Source organism: Zerene cesonia, chromosome 4 (genome assembly GCF_012273895.1).
Source record: "Zerene cesonia ecotype Mississippi chromosome 4, Zerene_cesonia_1.1, whole genome shotgun sequence".
NCBI classification, from domain to species: Eukaryota; Metazoa; Arthropoda; class Insecta; order Lepidoptera; family Pieridae; genus Zerene; species Zerene cesonia.
This window is the reverse complement of record NC_052105.1, coordinates 949369-974324: the sequence shown is the minus strand read 5'-3', so window position 1 is coordinate 974324 and position 24956 is coordinate 949369. Positions and strand designations below refer to the sequence as shown.

General features: G+C 36.4%; 1 protein-coding gene and 1 non-coding gene across 3 annotated transcripts in view; both read left to right on the top strand.

Annotated features, from left to right (window-relative positions):
* LOC119839682 (bumetanide-sensitive sodium-(potassium)-chloride cotransporter) overlaps positions 1-20974 on the top strand; it is a 39469-nt gene extending 18495 nt beyond the window's left edge. The window contains exons 4-25 of one of the 2 annotated variants that reach the window (XM_038366097.1): positions 4291-4450; positions 4741-4836; positions 5354-5523; positions 6605-6797; positions 7311-7450; positions 8804-8977; positions 9470-9577; positions 10387-10510; positions 10812-10933; positions 11408-11543; positions 11900-11999; positions 12676-12787; positions 13326-13460; positions 13767-13873; positions 14364-14482; positions 15269-15331; positions 16427-16535; positions 17179-17211; positions 18003-18133; positions 18713-18827; positions 19739-19887; positions 20684-20974. In XM_038366097.1, coding sequence (XP_038222025.1) covers positions 4291-4450; positions 4741-4836; positions 5354-5523; positions 6605-6797; positions 7311-7450; positions 8804-8977; positions 9470-9577; positions 10387-10510; positions 10812-10933; positions 11408-11543; positions 11900-11999; positions 12676-12787; positions 13326-13460; positions 13767-13873; positions 14364-14482; positions 15269-15331; positions 16427-16535; positions 17179-17211; positions 18003-18133; positions 18713-18827; positions 19739-19887; positions 20684-20928 — 2841 coding nt within the window. In that variant the 3' untranslated portion in view covers positions 20929-20974. The remainder of the gene's footprint in view (positions 1-4290; positions 4451-4740; positions 4837-5353; positions 5524-6604; positions 6798-7310; positions 7451-8803; positions 8978-9469; positions 9578-10386; positions 10511-10811; positions 10934-11407; positions 11544-11899; positions 12000-12675; positions 12788-13325; positions 13461-13766; positions 13874-14363; positions 14483-15268; positions 15332-16426; positions 16536-17178; positions 17212-18002; positions 18134-18712; positions 18828-19738; positions 19888-20683) is intronic. The other variant, XM_038366098.1, reaches the window with a different exon arrangement.
* Trnad-guc lies at positions 6351-6422 on the top strand. The gene has a single exon. It is a non-coding gene; the product is annotated as a tRNA-Asp (tRNA).
* Positions 20975-24956: the final 3982 nt, after the last annotated feature.

The window sequence follows — 24956 nt, the reverse complement described above, 5'->3', positions numbered from 1 at the left end:
CATCGATTTTTTTTAACATACAGATAATTATAGATTTCATATAACATCAAGTTTGTAAGGATGTGTGTGTGTCTGTTGCTCTTTCACGCAAAAACTACTGAACCAATTGCAATGAAATTTGGTACATAGACAGCTGGACAACTGGAATAACATATAGGCAACTTTATATTCCGATATTCCTACGGGTTACGGACTTACGCGGGTGAAACCGCAGGGCGCAGCTAGTAGGTCTATATATCGAAGAACCTATAAATCGACATCCGATTTCTTCCCACTCGTCAAAGACCAATTCATGTAATTAATCACGCGCACCAACTTTCAATTGAATTACACGTCAATCGAGTTAATATCAAATCATGATCAGTGATCACCATTCCATCGCCCAGTTAGAGATTAGTACCTACTGCCCCAGTTGTTGGTTTAGAGGTCAATCTAATCACCTAAGGTTAATCGAGGCTCAGTCGGCGCGTCTTGTCATATCAATGTCGTAATTAATCGATGAGGGTCGCAATTAGGCACAATTACCTGTACGCTTACGCCCTAGTACTATGTGTAGATCTGAATCCATACTAATATTATAAATGCGAAAGTAACTCCGTCCGTCTGTTACTTAATCACGCTTAAACAACTGAACCAATTTGCATGAAATTTGGTATGGAGATTGGAGATATTTTAATACCCAAGAAAGGACATAGGCTACTTTTTATCGTGTAAAAAGGTTAGAAGGGGTTGAAGTAGGGGATGAAAGTTTGTATGAAAGATCGTTATTGTAAAACCAATTTTGATGGTATGAGGATGGAGCTGAACTTAGGAAAGGAGCTGACATGCTTTTTAGAAGATTCAGTTTTAGGTCCAGACCTTGGGAAATACTATAGGGTACTCCCTACCATATAGCGCGATATAACCGAATTCCACGATAAAAAGAACTGGGTCACGTAGATTTTTTTGGGTGTATTTTTTTCAGCACGATTATCAACAAAATGTTGAGATGTTTAAAATATTAGTGACGTATTGCCTGGTATAGTGTACACTGAAACAGAATAAATAGTTATTGACTTATTATTACAATTTTAAGAAAAAAAAAAAAAAAAACAAAAAAAGTCCAATCAAATACCTCCGGTAGTTATCAGCATAACTTAGTGCTTCTAGATTAAGCTGTCCATTGACAAATCAGTCAGTCAACCAGCAAACCGGTCTGTTTATTATTTTATTAGTTTCAATCACCTTAATCGGTTTCTACGAAGAACGGATACTAGCAGAGACGATAGCAAGAGAAGCCACACGATACACCCAATTACATATAGAAAATCTGATGAACAAATTATTGCGCAGTATCGTCCCACTGCAGAGAGATATAATTCAATTTTTCTAATTAACCTGGCCGTAGGTCGCCCTTTGGTTGGTTAAGTACATTCCTTGACGAGTCAATTAATGCATATTAAATATTTTATCGCCATGGCTCTATGGTCTACTGATTTGTGAATCATTGACGACTAGAGATCTTAGTTCAATTCCGGGCGCTATACAATCTTAGTTGATGACAGAGATTTACTTTTTGCAGAGATTCTTTGACTTTGTTTAACAAGCTGCGCCCTATGGTTTTACCCGCGTAAGTCTGTATCCCGTGGGAACATCGGGATAAAAAGTATTAGGTGTTATTCCAGTTGTCCAGCTATCACGTACCAAATTTCATTACAATCGGTTCAATAGTTTTTAAGCCAAGAGTAACAAACATACATAGACACGTACATCCATCCTCACAAACTTTAGCAGATTGACTCCACTACTATACTTCTCAATAGTCCCGATTATGAAACAGAAAAGATTTAGTGATTTAGCTTAATGACGCTTCAATAGACTCAGTTCCCAAAATATGTAAGAAAAACTCAAGCTCAATGATTAAATTACCATTCTAATGCGCACATTATTTTTTATGAATCTGAAGTGTTCAGAGATTCTTGATAGATGATAATAAATGCAGGTCTTTATGAGAATTATGTGTCGATACCGAGAATTGTTTCCTCTTTATTGTATTGTTAGAATTCATTTTATGTGACATACATATGCGATACTCACAGTAATTACTAGCAATTATGTAAGAATTAATCGTATCTCTAGTTAATTGGGTTATGAGCATTGATCCAAAGAAAATTGTTAATTTAGATACTACTAGCTGCGCCCCGCGGTTTCACCCGCGTATGTCCGTATCCCGTAGGAATATCGGAATAAAAAGTGGCCTATATGTTATCCAGTTGTCCAGCTGTCTACGTACTAAATTTCATTGCAATCGGTTCAGTAGTTTTTGCGTAACAGAGCAACACACACACACATCCTTACAAACTTTCGCATTTATAATATTAGTAGGATAGGATAGGATTATACAATTAATATTACGTACAAGGGGCTACTGAAAATCAGCGCTGCGCATAACGCGTAGCACACGCTGAGTAGTTACCCTTTTTAGCACCACACCGTTTAGTCATAAGTACACTTTTTAATTTTAATTTTAATTTAACTGTAAATGTGTGGTGATAAATAAACATTTCTTTCTTTCTTTCTTTCTTTCTTACTTCACAAGCCACGATCTTGTAAATGAAAGAATATATCACTAGTTTAGGTAAAACTAGATGAATTGAAAATGGATACAATAAATCACTAGGCCCACAATCACACTTACAGATTGTCGGAACCAAAACTTTACCTAGGCGTATATTGAGCAGAGTTTTCTAGTGAGAGTTACAATAGATTTAGAAATTACGGGGAGTTTAAGATTAAAACGGGGAGTCTCCCCGTGACCACGCTCGCTGTAAAGTGTTCGAAACGTCGGGCTATTAATATAATGAATAAATCGCGTTTAAAATCCGTTAAAAAGTTTTTAATTTCTAAATGTATATTACTCGCGTAAAATCAAACACAAGAAAATACTAAGTTACAATAGATTTTGAACATTACTACCACTGAATAAGGTGTTAATTTAAATTGATGTTTTTTACAACACCACTGACATTTTGCGGTGGAAATTTTGAAATTAAAAATAATTCCAGGAGTACGAGTTTGTATTTAGTATATAACTACTAGCTAGCTAGAAATAAATAATGTGTTATGTTAAATTTAAAAGTAGATTGAAAGTCAGACAATAAATTGGCCAAGTGCGGAAGCTGGTTTATAGGGTATTTCCTATCTCTTGTATTTTAAAAATAGCATCGAATAAGGTGTTCGTAATAAGAGAAGACTAAATAAAGACGATAAAAAAGGATGTACAACTTAAGTTCATTATTATAAAATATGATATGATGCTGTTAAATACATATAAACCTTATTACTAGACAAAAAAAAACAGTAATAAATCATTTCCTTGTGGACTAGTACGGAGAGAAGTCTTACGCTTTATATTTCTATTAATTGTTATGTATAATAAGATATCTTATTAAAACGCATGTAAAATTTTGACGTATTTTTACACATATTTTTTACTAGCGGTCCGCCCCAGTTTCGCTCGTGGTACAAATGTAGCCTATAGCCTTCCTCAATAAATGGGCTATCTAATACTGAAAGAATTTTTCAAATCAGACCAGTACTTCCTGATATTAGTGCTTTCAAACAAATAAACAAATTCTTCAGCTTTATAATATTAGTATAGATATAAAAAATGAAGTTTTATATGAAAAATGCTTACTTATTTTAGCACAAATTATATTGTATTTCTCATAATCTCGTATTGCTATTGTTATTGACAAGTTAAGCTTAAGTTGTAATTATTCTTGTTTTTTTTTTTATGTTATCTCTGCAAATGGTATAATATATTTGTTAGCTATCTTTTCTCTCTTATATAATATAGAGTATCATAAGTTATCTTGTATATTAAATTAGCTGTTGCCTGTACCTATATCCCCAATTTTATCCCCTAGGGGGTAGAATTCCTCAAAATCCTTTCATGGCAAATGCCTACATCCTACCTAATGGCATGTCAAATTTCAGCCCGATCGGTCCACTAGTTTGGGCTGTGGCTTGATAGATCAGTCCTTAGTAACCTTTGCGTTTTGTATTAAGAAGATATAACCATTTACGAAATATGCTGTCTTATAATCGCACCTTTTAAAGAGATTTTAACTGTTATATTATGCCGTTCATGAATGCGCTAACCCATGAGTGTAGGACGACATTTGTAATGTTTTCACCATTTGTGAGTTCAAACATTCGCAGATTATACGAATGTTTGTACGCAAGTGAGCGCCCCAGGTTAGATATAGCATCCTCAGCATGCACTTGTTGACGGCTGTATATTTCCAGCCAGGCCAGACCCTGGAGAAGGATGTGGGAGTCACCGCACCGCCCTCCCCGAACGTCAAGTTCGGCTGGATAAAGGGGGTGCTGATGAGGTGCCTGCTCAACATATGGGGGGTGATGCTCTTCCTGAGGCTCTCGTGGGTTGTCGGCCAAGCGGGGATTGGTAAGATACGACTTATAGTTGTTAAAAGTTTAAGATCTATCGTTAACCCTAAGTTAATGTTTTAAAGTCATCGAGAAAAAAGATAATTATCTGATCAATATATCACTTGAACGTAACTGTTGTTAAATGAATTAATTCGAATGAGTGTTTGGATATTTCTCCGTATCAATATGCAAAATGAATAAAATAGGTTATTGTGTCATGCATTAAAAGGTTTTGCATATGAAATGTGTTTATTTATTGGTTTGTTTTATATCGATAATATGATTCCATAGTTGTTTTTTTCACAGGTCAAGCGATACTTCTTATATTGACTACATCTGTGGTGACTACGATAACCGCGTTATCTATGTCAGCGATTAGTACTAATGGAGTTATCAAAGGAGGTAGGTTAATTAATTAGAAATTTTATAATGCTATACGGAAGATACTGAAATGTGAATGGCTTTAGAATGTTTTCCAATAAATTTTATGTGGAAAAAATGATTCGAAATTCTTTAAAATTTTCGAATAATTTTTATTTATAACAAAAAACTAAATCGCCTTCAAACAACTAGAGCTAATTTAAATGGGGCCACATCGGAGGCACTGCATTAAAATTAATCATAAAACTCGGTTCGCCCAGTAAAAACACTCGTATCCAAAACAATTTGAATCTGCGCTCTATCTACATTTATCCGGATTCATCATTTTTATAAAAGAACTCTGTCGAATTAGGATAATATCCTGTAATGGTAGTAAGTTCTATTTGGTGTGAATAAATAAATAAAAAAATCATAGTCTATTCAGTAATTCACACGAACCTATATACCAGACGAACAGAATTACTCGCATTTATAACTATATACTAATAATCATATAGAAATAGAAAAAAAAAACAATATACCATGAATTAATTTCCAGGCGGCACATACTACATGATATCCCGCTCCCTGGGCCCCGAGTTCGGCGGCTCCATTGGGCTGATATTCTCTATGGCGAACGCGGTCGCGTGCGCCATGTACGTGGTGGGCTTCGGGGAGTCGCTCATCACGCTTATTCCAGAATCAGCATATATGGTCAGCAAGAGCTGGGTGAGTTAGAAAAAAAATTGCGACAAATTTGAAATTGGAATCATTTTAAATTGTTCCGTATGAAGTTGGGATGCGAATTGTGAAAAAAAAAGCAAAAAGGCGGGAAAAAATTAAATTGGAATGTTTATCAATTATCAGTTGTTCGGTTCAGTGAGTTATCATCATATTTATTCCCGAGATGACATATATGGTAGGCTATAGCTAGATGAGTAATTGATCAAAAGTTATTATAAAATAGTCGTCAAAGATTAGCCGCATTCCGGCGCGGTAAAGTGTTTTTAAATTAGTGCACTCAAAGAGTAAGAAATATCTTGTATCTTGGTTGCTTCTTTTGCATACTATTTTTTTTTGTATTTACTACTTTTTAGTGTGAATAAGAATTATAAATTACTTTCTCTTTCAATAGTTTGTTTCAGAAATGAGAAAACGATGATACTTTTATACAATTTTTTATGATATAATTGTTAATTTTTGCAGCGAATACGGAGCTGTTATTTTTTTTATATACAAGCGATAAGAATTTAATAACCTTCAATGCGAATTGCGCGTTTTTACTCTTAGTGTAACTACTACTTTTTTGTTCAGTTTTCTTTTCGATTGTCTTGATTAAACATTAAATTTTTCGTTAACTTGTAAGCAGTAATTAATTTTTTTCGTTTGTAGATAATAAAAATAATATATTCGTAAATATGTATTTTGCAATAAATATACTGGTACAATCAGTAGAGATTTAATTTATATTAATTGCGTTTCTAATTTAGAACTGCAAGTTCGTGGTATTTTATAAATCGAATATTATATTACACTATTTCGCTTGCTTTCACAAGTCTTCGGTAGTATAGTGGTCAGTATCCCCGCCTGTCACGCGGGAGACCGGGGTTCGATTCCCCGCCGGAGAGACCTTTTTTTTATTTTAATTTTTTCGTTTTTATCTTATTTATGTGTATTATGTACTTTGTTTAGTAGTAAAATATCATCGAAATATATTTAAATTTTTTTCTTCTCACGTCTGTTCTCACAAATACTTCCATATCTTCCATATCTTATTCACACATTAAGAATATTATAATATATTCCACAGGACCAAGCAATCTATGGCTGCATAACCATAGTGCTACTAACTGGTATAGTGATAGTGGGCCTGGAGTGGGAGGCGAAAGCTCAAGTGGTGCTACTGTTCATCCTGCTGGCTGCGATCGCCGACTTCTGCATCGGAGCCATTATAGGGCCGACCAGCGATGAGGAGGTCGCGCAGGGATTTGTTGGATTCAATAGTGAGTCATATGTTGTATATTAGCTGCGCCCCGCGGCTTCACCCGCGCATGTCTGTATCCCGTAGGAATATCGGGGATACAAACGTTGCCTATGCGTTATTCCAGTTGTGCAGCTATCTAAGTATTAAATTTCATGGCAATTGGTTCAGTAGTTTTTGCGTGAAAGAGTAACAAACATCCATCCATACATACATCTATCCATACTTACTAACTTTCGCGTTTATAATATTAGTAGGATACAAAAAAATATACATACATTCCGAATATTTCACACAGAGTCACCTAGGCTTAAAGATAGCAATCTTGAGCTCTCTATGAGATCAAGACAATTTATAAAAAACTAAACTAGAACTTTTCCTTGTAAATTATTATATTCAGATGTGCGTTAGTTTTTTTTTGTATTTATTCAGATGCGTTTGTTTTTTTTTTTAAATTGAAAAAAAATATGTATATATTATAATCAAATTTTGCGCTGAAATGAGTGCTATATCGCTTCTCCTTGTATTGTTTCAGTGACGGTGTTCCAAGCGAACTTGGGCCCCGACTACAGGTACTTCGAGGGTGTGGAGCACAACTTCTTTTCGGTGTTTTCTATTTTCTTCCCGGCGGCCACTGGGATACTCGCCGGAGCTAATATTTCGGGCGATTTGAAGGTACTTGTAAAGTTATTTTGTTTTACGCTAGTGTGCCGCTCCTGCTTTGCTCGTGGTATATATAATAGCACTAGCTGCGCCCCACGGTTTCACCCGCGTAAGTCCGTATCTCGTAGCAATATCGGGATAAAAAGTTTCCTATATGTTATTCCAGTTGTCTAGGTGTCTACGTACCAAATTTCATTGCAACCGGTTCAGTAGTTTTTGCGTGAAAGAGCAACAAACACACACACACATCCATATAAACTTTCGCATTTATAATATTAGTACGATATAGCACTCAGGGATCACGTACTTATCCGGTGAAATAATTTTTGAAATCTGTCCAGCAGTTCCCGATTATATAGTATGTTTATATGTTGGCTTGGGATTTCAAACAAACTATTAATTTTTATAATTAGTATAGATTTTTTTTCAAACATTTTTTATTTATAAAAATCAAATATAATACATAGTTTTTTGAAAAGTTTATTTGACATTTGTTATTTTATTTTTAGCTTGCACGATGATGTTATAAATATTTTGAAGGACTCTACAATTACCTTCTTTCATATCAGGTGCTTTTGTAACTTTTCTCAGTTGGTTATATCGTGATCTCTTGTAATAATTATGCCTGTATAAATATATTTTTTAATCAAGTTAAATTATAATTGAAAACAAACACAGTTCCCGTTCTTCGTATTGATTCAACGTACACTGTGTACATTTAAGCACGGGTTTCCCAGCTTGCTGATAGTATTCCTGATAGCCGTTGTAACATTGTATACGTTAGTACTTCATCTTCCTCTTTTTCTTTTTCTTCAGTGGCAATTGCAGTGTTTTTTATCAAATTATTTTCCTACATGCCATTTTATCTGTCAGATACGATAATCAGTACATATACGGTAGCAGTATATATAGGTAGTTATTGTAGGAGTCGAGCACGCTTCGGCACGAACTGGGCCAGCTCGCACCGGGGAAGTACCACACCCCCACAGAAAACCGGCGTGAAATAATAGCTTGCTATTGTGTTTCGTACGGTGAGTGGGGGAGCCGGAAGCCTATTTCCTTCTCCTAGCCCTTCCCAGTCCATTCCTTCTTTCCATTCATCAATCCTTTCCTCATCCCTTATCCCTTAAAAGCGGGCAGCGCATTCTCGAGAGGTCTAAGCCTCTGCGAATGTTCATGGGCTGTGGTGATCGTTTACCATCAGGCGTACCACCAGCTCAGTTGCCCGCTATGACATAAAAAAAAGCTCTGTGCGGTAATCGCTCCATTAGTAATGTAAATATATTATAAAGTATAAATAAATAAATAACATTTTAAAACCATAAATTGCTACCCTCGTACTGTACTGGTGACGTCTCATTCCAGGATCCCCAGAAGTCCATTCCCAAGGGCACTCTACTCGCGATCCTGCTGACGACGATATCGTACGTGGGCATAGCGGTGGTGGCCGGCTGGTGCGTGCTGCGCGACGCGAGCGGCGCCGTCGGCAGCGCGGCGTGCGCCGGCGCCTGCGGGTACGGTCTGCACCATAGCAACGACGTGAGTACCGTCAGCATGCAGCGGCGTGTGTGTGTGCGTGTGTGGGGGGGGGGGGGGATAGAATAACCTAATACAAAACTAAGGAGGATCGTAATTATTGCTAAATTAATAAGGAGTGATCTCAATTATATAAATATTAAAAGATGCGGGTTCAATCACGCCGTGTGATGAATTTTTTTCTATTCTTTAAAAATTTCTCATTTATAAAGCACTAGCAAACCCGGCGAACTCCGTTTCGCCACCAGATGGTTGTATGTGAAAAATGACTTTCCCGCTTTTCTGCAGAATTTTTTTCTGAATTTTCTTTGCCATAAACCTCACGGCGCCCGAGACCTTTCCAACGAATGCAAAATCGTGGAAATCGGTTCGTGCGTTCTGGAGTTATAGCGTCAGGAAGGAAAACCCGACTTATTTTTATATAGTAGATTTCAATGCTACAACATTAAATAGTACAGTTAATTTTCGAAGTGTATTTTATATATGTAACTGCAGGTGATCAGGTTGGTATCAGCGTGGGGCCCGCTGATCTACGGCGGGTGTTTCGCCGCCACGCTGTCGTCCGCCCTCGCTTCGCTCGTGTCCGCGCCTAAAGTTTTTCAGGTATTTAATTATTTTATTTAAAAATGTGAAAGTAACTCTGTCTGCCTGTTTATTTCTTCTTCACGCCTATACCACTGAATCGATTTGGATGAAATTTGATTCATGCATATTTTGATACCCGTAAAGGGATATAGGATACTTATTGTCAAAACGATGTAGGGAAAACCTGGGACAGTACCTTTTCCTTTGACAACGCGGGCGAAGTCGCGGGCGGAATGCTAGTTATTGATTTTTTTTTTTTTTTTATGTCACGGTCGGCAATGGAGCTGGTGGGACGCCTGATGGTAAGCGCTACCACCGCCCATGAACATTTGTAGAGGCGTAAAGTCGATTACAGATCCTACGCCTCCACAAATGGATTGCCGACTTTAAATTGGAAAGGGATTAAGAAAGGATTGGCGAGAGGAATAAAGGAAAGGACTGGGAAGGGGAAGGAAAGGTATATGGGCCTCCGGCTCCCCCACTCACCGAACGAAACACAGCAGAATGCTATTTCACGTCGGTCTTCTGTGGGGGTGTGGTACTTCCCCGGTGCGAGCTGGCCCAATTCGTGCCGAAGCGTGCTCGACTACCACATACAAACAAACATATTTAGATAGATTGGATTATATTATATTACTAGTACTAGCTGCACGCCCCAGTTCCGCCCGAGTAGTCATTTATCGTAATCGATAAACTATCCAATCTTTGAAGTTGGATCAAACTGCACACGGTTTGCAAATTTGATTAAAATCGGTTGAGTAGTTTAGCAGTTCATCGCGGACAATGTGACGCGTAATTTATATATATTAAGATATTATTTGTTTCAGGCTCTATGTCAGGACAAGCTATACCCTTATTTGGAGTTCTTCGCGAAAGGTTACGGCAGCAACAACGAGCCCGTCCGCGGCTACGCGCTCACTTTCGTAATAGCCGTTGCGTTTATTCTGATGGGTGAGTTTTTATTTATTTCTTTACGATATTGGATTAAATGTAATTCAATACTGCTGTTATTCAAATTGATATACTCAGTAGCTACTTATAAGTTGCTGCTTTTGGACAATAAAGTATCACAGCTTCGTAAATTACGTCGTTAAATTTTTTCGAAGAATTCTTTTTAAACTTAATAGAAAAGTATTCGATCTTTTTATTGTAACAATTTCACAGACAATTGTGCTTTCGACCCTTGGAATAATAAATTATTGAAACATATTATAAGAATTATTAATTGATAGCTCAACAAATATCCCCACAGGTGGCCTGAATCAGATAGCTCCGTTGATATCGAACTTCTTCTTGGCTGCGTACGCGCTGATTAACTTCGCCACATTCCACGCGAGTCTGGCCAAGCCAGTGGGGTGGAGGCCTACTTTTAGAGTAAGTATTTGAACGATAAATAACTCTGCTGCTTGTATTTTTTATGCTCATGCTTATATAATATTACGCTTATTATATGCCTCTTCCATCCGCCGTTTGCACGGCTAATCATGTACAAAATTATTTCGAAGGAAGAACATAGCTTTCTATCCCGTTATTCCCACTAACTAATCAGAAGATACTGATCGCACTCTGTATGTCAGCATTATCAGACTACAAATACTTTTCATACTCAGCATATCCCATCAGCCTCCGCTATTTTGATAGCATATAGTTCGTCTCTCATCATCCCTTAGTCTCGACGGACGACTGCCTAAAAGTCAATTAAAAAAATTCTTTATTTAATACCTAATTACTCGAGGGTCTAATTGTCTCTCTTTCTCTCTCACTATCGGAGCTCAGCGTATCCCTTTACCTACGCTGATGAAACCGCGGGCGGATAGCTAGATATAATAGTAAAATATTGAATTGCAGCTGTACAACATGTGGCTGTCGCTGGTGGGCGCGATGGTGTGCGTGGTGATAATGTTCGTGATCTCGTGGGCCACCGCGCTCGTCACCATCGCCTTCCTGCTCGCGCTCTACTTGCTCGTCTCTTACCGGAAACCCGGTGAGCGAACCGCAACTCCAACTCGTACCTTTTTTTTATGTCACAGCGGGCAACTGAGCTGGTGGTTCGCCTGATGGTGAGCGATCACCATCGCCCATGAACATTCGCATACTCACACTCGAGAATAAACACATTCAATAACAATTCAAATGTTCTACATAGTGTTTCGAGCTAGAGGAATATTAATGATAATTAAAAAGAAAATAACTTCTTGAACACACAACGTTTTTAACATAAATCTTAAAACTACCTAACCTAACTGTGTGGGGTAATTGTGATATTTATAAATTTGTATTCACAGACGTTTTAATAATTTGCTTCATTGAAAGAAGTAATTGTTTCTGATAAATGTATAGATGTAAACTGGGGATCGACGACGCAAGCGCAGACGTACAAAACGGCTCTATCCGGTGTGCACCAGCTCAACCGGGTCACTGAGCATGTCAAGAATTACAGGCGAGTGCTGATGAATAATTATAAATATGTATTATTTATTTTATTAAGATAAGATTATATTTTTAAATCAACGCCATCTAGTTTTAAATAAACTAATGTTATATAATATCAACGGATAAACATAAACTTTCTAACTGAACATACAACATGTTGTCATAGTAAGATAATAAATAATAAGTAGCACTATAAACAATTTTTTTCCCTAAAATATTTTAAAATGTTGAATTATGAATCTTCGCAGTATAATGTTTTGCATATCACTAAATAGTATAAAACAAAGTCGCTTTCTCTGTCCCTATGTATGCTTAAGTCTTTAAAACTACCCAACGAATTTTAACAGGTTTTTTTTTTAATAAATAGAGTGATTTAAGAGCGCGTGCGAAGCAGCGGATAATAGCTAGTCATATAATAATTGTAAGCGTATAAACTCCTGTATGTAATCATAGTGAAATATTTGCTTCATGAAAAAATGTCTTATTCAACTCATATAAAGATTATAATCTAAAGTTCAATTACGTTGAATCAAATGTAGGTTATTTCAATCGTTATAATTCCAACATAAATCTTTCTGTATGATAATGTACCTTATTCCACTCACATAAAGACTATCCAAAATATAAATTACGTTGTATGAAAATGTACCTTATGTCACTCACATAAAGCTTACAATCCCCAGGCCGCAAATCCTGGTGCTCACCGGGTTCCCGGGCGAGAGGGCGGTGCTCACCGACTTCACGTATCTGCTCACTAAGGGACTGTCCCTGATGCTGTGCGGCCACGTTGTGCAGGTAAAGGCGTTATTTTATTTAAGAAACTGCGAATAAAAATTCATATATGTAGATGTAGGTGTCAAAACTGATATATTTTGATTTTATAGTTTATGTCTTGTATTAGAATCAGAATTTATTATAAAACTAGACGCTCGTCCCGGCTCTGCCCGATATCGAGATTCCTGTTTTATCCTAAGGCGGCATTTTATCGGGATAAATAGATCCTATCACCCAAGTCACCTCATACCCTCTCTGTATACAAAATTTTATCAAAACCCGTTCAGTAGTTTCAGCCTGATTAACGGACAACATCCAAACAAACAAACTTTCACATTTATAGATCAGTGTGATGAGATATTCTTAATACTGCTTCACTAGATTAGAGTTTATTTATGATAACAAATAAAATCTTGAAGACATTACATGCATACGGAAATATCCCAGAATAATAATACAACGAATGAACCGCGCTCACAGCCGCTGTTAGATATTAAACGATAAATACATTCACCTAAAAGCATATAACTATAATTGCCATCGTAAAATTATATTACAGAGTCAAATAAACCACCGCACGCGAGAGGCGCTCACCAACCGGGCCTACCACTGGTTCTCGAAGCGCAAGATCAAAGCGTTCTACTGCATCGTGGATGGGGTCGATCTAAAAGATGGCGCTAGTGCGCTTATACAGGTCGGATATTCCTATTTAACTGTACACATGATATGGTATTTTGAAATTAAATTCATACGTTAGGCGGTTTCCCCTGAGCTGTTTTGATAGGGTCGTAGACAAGTGATAGTATGTTCAAACTAGTATTTAATTTATCCATTAGAACTTTTCAATATTTTCAATCCAATTTTCTGCTCTATTTATTTGACGAGATATTTATATTTCTTGCATATCATGCTGAAAAGAAGACATAAATGACGAATGAGAATGAGAACCAGAATCAGAATCAGAGTCAGAATCAGAATCAGATAATGATAATTTTTCCAGGCGAGTGGTCTTGGCAAATTGAAACCGAACATACTGTTGATGGGCTTCAAAGAGAACTGGCAGACCTGTTCGCGCGAGGAAGTTCTAGATTACGTGGAAGTAATGCAGTATGTAACTCTTCCATATACTTGGATATTTATACTCTATATGTATGTAGCATCGATTTATATATACTAGCTGTCATCCATCGGCTTTGCTCGTGCATTCAAAAGGAAAATATAGACGGTACCGGGGTTCCTCCGCACAGTTTCCTTTGACGTGGGATATCGGTGATGAAAACTATCCTATGTCATTTCTCGGGTTTCAAACTATATCCGTACTAAAATTTATTATCGAATATACCGAATTGGTTAAACTGTTTAGATGTGAAGAAGAGACAGACATTACTACAAGACTGCAAAATACAGATTTTATTTATCCCTATTAACATTTATAATTTTAGTAGGGATTTGACATTTTTTTTAGTACGTACATTTCATATTTTCCGAATTTTTGAATAGTTGTTAAAGCATTTAATATATATCAAGAAATCTGCTTAAACATTTGAATGAACCTTCAATTAAATTAAATAAAAAAGCACAAAAAATATACTTTCAGCAAAGCGCTGGACGTGCACATGGCGATCAGTTTGCTGCGTGTGGAGGAGCGCGGCGGGGACACGTTAGATGCCGACCTGTTGGCTGTGCTGAGAGACCTGAATGAGAATACGCGAGAACGTGAGTAGCGTATCCCTCCAATCAACCGTCCCCCCTAATGGTCCACCTTAAAAACTCCCACAAAACTATTTCATGCAGCGTTCAAGACTCCCTCAATCTCCCAGATGCCTCCTCTACTCTTCACCTTAATTTCCCCACACAAATTCTACTTCCTCCGCTACTTCCTACTTAAACTATTATTCTACAGCTGAATTTTTTTTCCTGAAAGATTTTCTTGACTTTTCTGCTTACCCATCCATTGTCCTACCGTGCAACAATCTGCTTAACTCGCATATCATTTAAGTGTTATTGAATTTAGATGAAAAGTCGAGTGCGATGTGTCCTTTATTAAGTATCCACTTTGTTACTAATTAATATCATTTTGTTGTTTTAGGACATTTGTATATAAAAAAATCATACATTTTTATATTATTTTACCAATCATGAATTTTGATACTTTACTGTTGCAACTACAATTTATTACTGTAATTTGCTAAAATGATTATCCTTGTGATATAATTATGATTTTTCTTATTGTATAAGACAAAGTTTTTTCAGTTACTTTTATACATTTACATAAGATTTGTTTACATTAAGTTATTATCTTTGAAATAAAATGTCTATCTTTCCATCATTTGCTTATCTATCCACTTAAATCTAGACATTTTAGAAGTTTTTTTCATTTACCAATTCACTGCAGTCAATGATTTAGAAGCAGCTATTTGAATATAACAAACAGACACTCCAATTATATGTATATATAACTTTGTCTAATACAACACATTGTGCTAACAATTGTTTGGGTAGGTTCGATGGGCGACAGCCTCAAGGAGTCCAAGTCGAGCGAGAGCTTGAACACGCACTCGAGGGGTGAGTTCGTAGCGTTGCTTTTTGCTGTACTTGGATATATATAATGGTATTTGTGTAATAATTCAAACTCAAACATTTATTTATTCAATTAGACTTTTGTCATAACACAGTTTTAAGATTTACCATAATATCATTATATAGCTTTATGCCTGAAGTTTCGCCCGCGATTGTCAAAGGAAATTCCCTTGAAATACTTGAATGACACGTTTCAACGCTGAAAAAAGTCACTAAGTAGCCTTTGTCACTTGGTTGCTATGGCCAGATACACTAGCTGTGCCCTGCGGTTTTATCCACGTATATGATTTCACATAGAACTCTTCAGTAAATGGACTGTTCTACGGAATAAAATATTTTTCAATTCAAACTAATAGCGCGTTCTAACAAACAAAATAACAATTTTCTCTTCAGCTATTCTCTTCTGTCTATTATATTAGTATAGATTCTAGCTGAATTAAACTTTCGAGCAGCTAGAATGCAGAGATAAGTGTACAAGTTAAATGATTTTATTGTGCATCCAATTATTTCATAACACAATGGATAGGAACAATACATACATACATTTTACTTGACTTTGATAGGAACAATACATACATACATTTTACTCTATCTGTATGTCTATTTATTCATTCGCGATGCTGTCAAATTAAGCTGTACACACAAGAAGTTTGCAACAAAAAATTTGAGAATCATTTAATAATATATATTTTCTGTGTTACTATATTGAGCCATTACATGTATCCAAGTATGATATAGTATTATTCATTTGATATTTTTTTGCAAAAATATGTGTTGTCATTTACTGCTTAAAAAATCAATATCACAAATCAACTTTTTCTGTTTCTGTATTTTTCACAGGATCGTGGGCTTTGTGGCAAAAGATAATTTCTAAGTCTATTATCACTTATATGTTTTCTCTTACTCTAATTATTATACATGAGAGAAAGAATAACCGTCAGGAGCCATAGTATATATTTAATCTTTTTGTTGATTTTTTTTTTTTTTGGTGTCTACATAGTTGCCCAATAATGAATGAATGAATGAATTTTTTTGGCACGTGAAAAAAATTAAGGTTTCAACGTGTTTCTATGGTGACAGGTAGCAGCATGTCGGATTTGTCGTTGGGTTCGCCGGAGCACGTGTCGCGCGACCCCGGCGCGGAGGGCAAGCAAAAGGATAAACTTAAAGAGAACAACTGTAAAGATAGGTAAGCTTTTTAATACTTGCCAGCTTTAACCAGTGGCTTCGCACGCGTTAAATTAAACCCCCCCCCCCCCTTTCTTCTAGGTTATAATACGTATATTAAAAAAATGTTGCGTAATTTAGAAGAACCAAGCATACAGACACACAGACTGCGTAAAGCCACTTTGTTTTATACTATTTAGTGATGTTTCCGTTACATTGTTTTTTTAGGGCTGTTAAATATAAATAGTCCAGTTCGTTCTTGGGGTGTGGGCAGAGGGATTTTACACCTATTTGATGTCCTTAAGTTTATTCAAAGAAAATGCTATTTAAAGATAAGTGATATTCAACCAGTACTGAAATGAGCTCTCATTAGGAGCAGAGGCATAGAGTAGTCATATCTATGGAAACTATTACGAGTATTAAGTGAAATGTTTCCTATATTTCTCTTTTTTTAGGATAACTGGAATCATAATGAGTTTAGGTTTATTTTTGTATATTTTGTTTTTTTTTTTATTTAAACCTTTACGTGTATTTTTTTGTAAATAAGCGAGCGGTATAGGCGTCTAACTAGCTATGAGCTATCTGAATATCTTTTTTATTCACTTATTGATGTATTATGGTTACACGATAACTTTGTTGATGTTTATTTTTTTATATTATTTTAGAATTGCTTATCGTCTCCTAAAGAAATCTGTTTGGTGAGATTTGCTTTCTAGTAAAATTGCTACGTTATTATTTTGTATTTGTTTTTTTTGTTTATTTTAATATAGCTAGTTTATTTTAAATATTAATATTTAATTGGTTATTTGATTTTTAGTGTATATATTATAATTTTTTTTTTATTTAAAATTCTTGCAAAGCATTGATGGGCTATATTACAGTTTTAAGTGTCTTTGTTTTTTTATAATTCGTTATTTATTTTTATTATGGCTATTATTGATTGTAGTTCGTTGTTTTTTATCTGTATGTCTTCAATTTTTATGAATTGAAACCAACATTGAAGGTTATAAAGAGGTGTACATTTTTGAATGTATCAAGAAGTACTGGACTGTGAGAAAATTTATATTATTATTGTATTTGTGCTTACTCCGGGTATCGCAGGCGGCTCGAAGCCGGAATAAGTGGCTACTGTATAAAAAGTTATATAAATTTTAGTATGTGATTCTTGTTAAAATAAGTTCTATTTGATGTTAATTGTTTGTGGGAGTCGAGCACGCTACGACACGAATTGGGCCAGCTCGCACCGGAGATGTAACACAGTTGCATGCCACTGTGTTTTTTTGTAGAGAGGCATTATCTCGGCAAATGTTCATGGGCGGTGGTGGTCGGTTACCATCAGGCGAACCACCAGCAGTTGCCCGCTATGACATAAAAAAAATATATGATACGAAGAATTAAGAGATTGAACATATGTACCAAATCTATGTCCCACAGTAATGTAGTCCCATAGTCATGTGTTAAATAAACAATTGGAGCAATACATTTGTAGCAAGGGCATAATGGGCGGGCGCCGCATCGGCATCGGCGGGGCGCGCCGCGCGTCCTCCTTCACCTCGGTGGAGCAGTTCACGCGCCGACAGAACGGCACCGTCGACGTGTGGTGGCTGTATGATGATGGAGGTGGGTGCACCTGGGGGACACCTGCGGGGGGGGGGCACAGTGCTGTTACGTGGGGGCACATTGCTGATATGTGGGGGGCACAGAGCTGATATGGGATGGGGCGTCCATGGGTTACAGGCAGAGTTAAATGGGGTGCCATCACTTTCTCACGTTAAAATTGGCGTTGCTATAACTGTAGGTTTTTTGTGTTTTTACGAAAGTTGCGCTTCAGATCTGTTATTCTTTATTTATGCTCTTTAGATTTTTTGTAATAATCAAACAAGATATATTATGTACTAGTATGGGATGGGGAAGGAATGCGGATTTTATTATGATTTCGCAGTCAGAAATTTCTATTTCTATATATAACTATGTAATGCTAGTCTTCTGTAGTGACATAGGAAAAAGTAATAAAATCATTGTATTATGTGTGCTAAGAGTCCTGATAAGACTTCATTGTCAAACGGATTTTGAATAAGAAGTAATAAATAAAACAATGATACTTATTGCCCCATAAATAGCTTTTCCTTATAGCAAAATATAGTTTCAACTATATTTTTATTATTATTAAGCCTATTCAAATAGAAAAATTATCCATAGGCCTAACTCTACTCCTGCCGTACATCCTGTCGACGCGGCGCGCGTGGGCGTCCAGCCCGTTACGGGTCTTCACACTAGTTAATAAGAACACTGAAATGGACATCGAGGAGAGGAAGTAAGTTCTGTACTATTTATATTTAAGCGCCATTTTGTTTGTAGAAAGAAGTGCCGAGAAAAAAAAATGTAATTGCTCTTATTTTTTGCATTCTTAAAATTAACTGATTGTTTAGATTTTTGTTCCCTTTTCGCAGCTAATTGAATGAACGTGAAGTTATGTAAATATATAAAGCCCGGAATTTTTCCCGGGTAAGCTACGCCGCGGGATGAATCTAGTTAATAATTGATGTTATTATGCAAATACACTAATTGAAATCAGAAAAAATTAAGTGCTTTTAGGAAGTTGTAAAGAAACACATACACAAAACTGATTGTGGTAATCAGTCGAGAAATGTAGCGTTATGAAATTGAGTGTAGAACGAAAAGTAGAAGGGCGTAACAATTGTTATTAAATGTCGATTTAAAATCACAATTGAAAGAATATTTGACTGGACAATTTTTCAGTAGTTATTACTTTTGTTTCGAATAAAGATTTCTAGTTAAAAAAAAAAAACAATTATTTTAACAAAAAAGTACACAGCCTTCAAAGTGTCAAAAATAAACCAAAATTTAAATGGAGAGCACCGGCTTTCCAATAAAAATCATTAAATCAGTTCACTTGAAGTGAGAAACCTCTGTTTTTGAAGGTGTTGAAAAAAAAACGTGTGTGTGCGATTCACACACGAGAGAAGTGAAACTTCAGTAAATCGACAAAAGAATGAGATGAATATTTATAAAATATAAAATAGTATGTATATTTCTGTCTCATTCTTCGCCGGCTTCATTCTACACATTTTTGTATTTGTATCTCTTACCTGTCGTTTTTCCGTTGCATCAGGTTTGAAATCACAACGATTCTAAAGAAGTTACCTTAAAAAAATTGATAAACATTTTACATTATTATTAAAAGGCCATATAATTTCCCCACAGCATGGCGTCCCTACTTTCCAAGTTCCGCATCGACTATTCGGCTCTTAAGATGATCTCGGACATCAACAAGAAGCCCAAAGATTCGACGTTGGCGTATTTCGACAAACTCATAGCGCCGTTCCGGACTTCGGACGATAGCAATGACCCGGGTAATATATATTTTTTATTGTTTTTTATATAATTTGTACTAACTGCGGTAAAAAGGAGTTTCTATACTCACGAAAATCATACCATAAATAACTCCGTTGCGACGTGAAAGCATGTAAAACGGTTAAGTGCGAGTTGGACTTGCGTTTATGAATTTGTGATTTGTTAGGCATCGTGTCTGAGGCATATTTTGGGGGTGGCTTATGTTCAATAGGGACTAATTCGGTATTTAGGATGGATGGATGGATGACTTCTTAGGGGTAAAGTCTGTTTTAAAAAGTAACAGAAAGCCACGATGCCTGTGAGCGTCGTAGGCTGTTTTTTCACAATAGCGGGAAAACGAGCAGGCGCGTTGCCGGGGTGTTAGCGGTGATTGACGCCGCCCATAAGCATCCATACAACCTGGGGAGTTGTGGCTGTTGTCGGACCTTAAGGGAGAGGAAGCCATATAAGTATCTCAAGCAAGGGTTGCGCGTCGTAAGCTTCACAATATACAGAGGCGAGGGTCGCGCGATATAAAGCAGTGGTGGCTCAGTGGTCAAGATCTCGGACTTGTAATTGACAATTCGGGGTTCGAGAACAGGCGAGCGTACAGGAAATCAATAGAATTTTCTTATTATCTGCGCATGTGTAACATCACCACTGCTCGAAATGGTAAAGGAAAACATCGTAAGGAAACCGGCATGTCCAAGAATCGAAAGTTCGATAGCATGTGGCACCGTGGGTTGGCCCCGCACTTAGCCGGCTCTCGCGGACACGCGGGCCGATGTTAACCGGGAGGGTGTGGGGGGGTTGCAGGCGGCATCACGGCGGCGGACCTGGAGGCGGCGCGGTCGCGCACGCTGCGGCACCTGCGCCTGCGCGAGCTGATCGGCGCGCACTCGGGCGGCGCGCGGCTCGTGTGCGTGACGCAGCCCATGCCGCGGCGCCGCGGCGTGCCCGCGCCGCTCTACCTGGCCTGGCTCGCCGCCATCGCCACCGCCGCGCGCCAGGTGCTGCTCGTGCGCGGCAACCACGCCGCCGTGCTCACCTTCTACTCCTAGCCGCCCCACCCGGCGCCACCCGGCACCACCGGGCACCACGCCGCACCACCCGGCACCACGCCACATCGACAGCGACCTTTGTGGCCTGGATTGGGTGCGAGAAAGAGAAGAATGTCGTCCTTTCCTTTTAAATATATAGCACGGTGCGTCCGCACCTTTGTGGCCTGGTTTAGCTGCGTTTAAGAGATGAATATTGTTTCTAGCCTCTGCGTTGTATAACAGTAAGACTGGCGGAGTTATGTGCCCGCATCTTTATGTATGGCCTTATTGAGCGCTATGGACAATACGGCAAGGCGAGGACTGCTAGTGCTAGAGACTACTCCAAGGTTCAAAGACACCTTCGAGAAGTCTTTAGCACCACACGAATGCTATGATCATTCACTAAAAAAAATATCAACCGCAGTGTGCCCGCAACTTTATGCTTTTAGTTCAGTTCAGTCTTTATGCTTTTAGTTTAGTTCAGTTGTGGCCACACTTATGCCATCACCACTTTGGCTGAGAATTTTCAGCGTTTAAACCAATATTAAGTAATACCATTTCGTATAAAATGTTCCAATGAAGTTTACAGCTAGCCAGGCCATATAAAAGGGTTAAAGTGCACCTCAATCACTGACATAATTTCTTACTATGATCTATAAATTAGACTATGGTTTAAGAACACAAGATTTTCTTTCGCGTTACCATCTTAACATCTTACTAATAAGAACCTAGGGCTTTACTTATAAAAGTTTTAATAATGTTTGACCTAATCGGTTGTCTATCTTTTATTTATAATTTATGTCACATCAGAAATTAACAGAGTTTAAACGTCTATTTGAACTTTTATTAGTAAAGCGCTTGGTTTAACCAATACGTGTTTTGTCTCACTCACACGTATGCTAATTCGCATAAGAAAGAGCGAGACAGCGCAATTATTAGTTATGCAATTGACATAATATGCAGTTGTTAGTGAGAAGATATAACAACAAGTCATATTAATGATTTTTGGGTTTATATAAAAGCGAATTCGTCTTACCTTACGACGCAGTGGTAACACTTAGCTAATTATTTTTTATAAACTGGGTTTGATTCTCAGCGAGTGTATTATATTTGCATTGGCATACCTATTTTATAGTTTTTACTATTGTTATATTTTTTTACAAATTTGTACGATTTTAATATAAAATTCGTAATAAGCCTTTACCGTGCCTAAATTTTTGAACTATGTATTAATATTTGAAATTGACAAATTTTGTATGAAAATGTCGAAATATCAATGAAATCTCGTTTAGATGTAATTCTATTAGGTTTTAAATTAGCGTAATGAAACTGTGAGTGAATTTTACAATTTCTATAACGAAATAACGTTTTGATTGAATAAATAATTCATTGACATTAAATTGCAAATGTCGATCAGCCAATCAGCATTCGTGTGTGAAGTCTCGTGTACCCTAGTGGGGTATGAGGCAGATGATGTACATCCGTTTCACTGATCGATTTTCTTTTAATCAGCATTCGTAGTTTTTATTATTTATTTTAGTGAATCTCTGAGTTAATATTAAATTAATTGTAATTATTTTTTTTTTAATTTAAACACGTATACGATCCATATTAAATGCATAATACTGAAGGATTTACAGTCGGTTTGTCGGATGATGATATATTTGAAATGTGATGTGAATTTAAATATCTGTTGTTATGAAAAGTGAACTCAATTATGAATTTAATTCAATAATTATTTCATTAATAACCTGTTTTCTTTCATATACAAATAGAAAGTAAGACTTTACAATAATAAAAATACGTATTTCCCATATTTCTTCTTGTAATTTGCGTTTGTTTGCAATGCAGGAATATTTTGAATTAAATAGAGATAAACTATCGCTGATAACTATGTAGGTATTAAATTTTCGTGTCACGGTGTTTGTTAGTAGACTCCTCCGAAACGGCTGGTCCGATTTTTATGATTTTGTGTGCATACCGGATAGGTCCGAGAAGAGGATGTCTTTTTTGTACCCCTAATTGTTTAGAGCTTGTGATATCATAATATGATATCCTCATGTTGTCAGAATTGCACTTATCACAAAATTCCATCAAGATCGGTAAATTCATTTTGAAGTGTCAACACGACCGACATCGCGATACGAAATTTTACATCCAAGTTATTAAACATTTTAATGTATTTCATCCGACGCGTATTTTTATTTTATTTTATTTGTATGTAAGATGCAACGGACTTATTCAATGTTTGGAGAATATTAACGATAAAAATTATCTTTTTTTTTATTTTTACAATCCGTTTAGTTTATCTAAGCATTGAACTGAGCCCGTATTTAGATAATTAGAATTAATGGCGCAGTGCAAGTTTGAAATATATGCATTTAATTAAATGTCTAGTTAATTTTCATCAAATTGTGTTGAGTATTATAATATCAGTTGAATAATCTTTATTGTTTTTATTTGTATTTGTATGAAATGACACGAGTATAAAACACTAATGTTTACAGTGTAACAGTTGTATCATATTTCAATCAAACTTGAACGCTTCATTTATTTATCCAGTTGTAAACATTTCATAAATTATGTTTTTGTTATTTGTTCGTATTACTTTAACATTATTATTATATCTTTACATGTCCACATTGATTTTATGATACTATAGCATGATAATTAGCTAGACATTTAATGGATTTACACATTCCCGTACGAGCTGCGACACCGAATACTATCCTACAGTACCTGATTACATAACGCTATAGTTACCTGCTAATTACGCTGTTATTTATTACCTATTGTTTGTACTAAATACAATATTAATAAACGATATGAAATTCGTGTTTTGTTTTATTTATTGTACACTTGCTTTTCTCACCTGGCTTCGCTGGCATCGTGTATAGTGTTATATACCTTAGCCTACTTCCATGATTGGATTAGTTCCTGAGATTAGCGTGATCAAATCAACTCTTCAGCTGTATATCATTAGTACAGATTGAAATTAATGAAAACTAGTTGGATGATGTTTTTGTGATTATTTCTTTTGAGGAACGGCTTTATTTCATTCCTGAGATTCGCTTGATTATAGAGTAGGGCAACTTAGTTATATTATAGATATACTTATTATGTAAGTAATGCATAATAAGTATATCTATAATAATAATATTAATAAATAATGTATAATAATTTTCGGTTCTTTTTCCTTGACTTCTTTATAATCCATCAAAATACCGGTGAGTCCACAAGTGGTATCGCCACTGCAAGAATAAAGGTAAGGAAACCGGTACGCCGTTGAAGACATGTGACAATAATGTAGGCCTAAATTAAACATACACATTAGCTGATGATGCTGATGACTTCGCTTTGCGTTTCATTTCGTAATGAGGATGAGTTGTAAATGTTTCTAGTACGTTTCATATTATCTTATGAAATAAAAAAAGCACCATTGGTCTGTACTTGCTCTGTAATTGAAGATCGCTTTCTTGAACGGAAATGGTCAATCTCGTCAATATAGTAATATAATTCTATGAACTGTTGCTGTTTTGTTTCTAGGTTGTTAAGGTTTTTAATTGCATATCATGAACCTTGGTCTTTTTTTCTGGAAGGGTTAGTACCTGAGATGTAGAACAACATAGTTTCCTCCAGTTTAGTTTTGATCCGAGTATAGTTTACTAAGTATTTAGAAGTGGAGTTAAATAAAGTTTTTTCATCGGATACATTAAAGAGAGCGTGATCATATTGAATAAATTGCATTTCAAATCCGTTAAAAGTATCTAATTTCTGAACAACATAGATCGTTAGCACAGAAGTTTTAAATAAAAATGCTATTAGTCTGGAAAGTGAGTATAGCTACACACAAATCATGTACCCAGCAATAAAAGACAAACCTGCAAGATGCGTAACCATTCATGCGACGCGTGAATGTCTTAGAAATCTTTAAAATCTAATCAGAAGCACATGCAATTGGTAGCCAGGTATTTCGTGCAAACATCCGCGCCGTGGACCGTGTCCTACGTTATTTGGTATTCGTTTTCTAAACTGCACCATTATCTCAA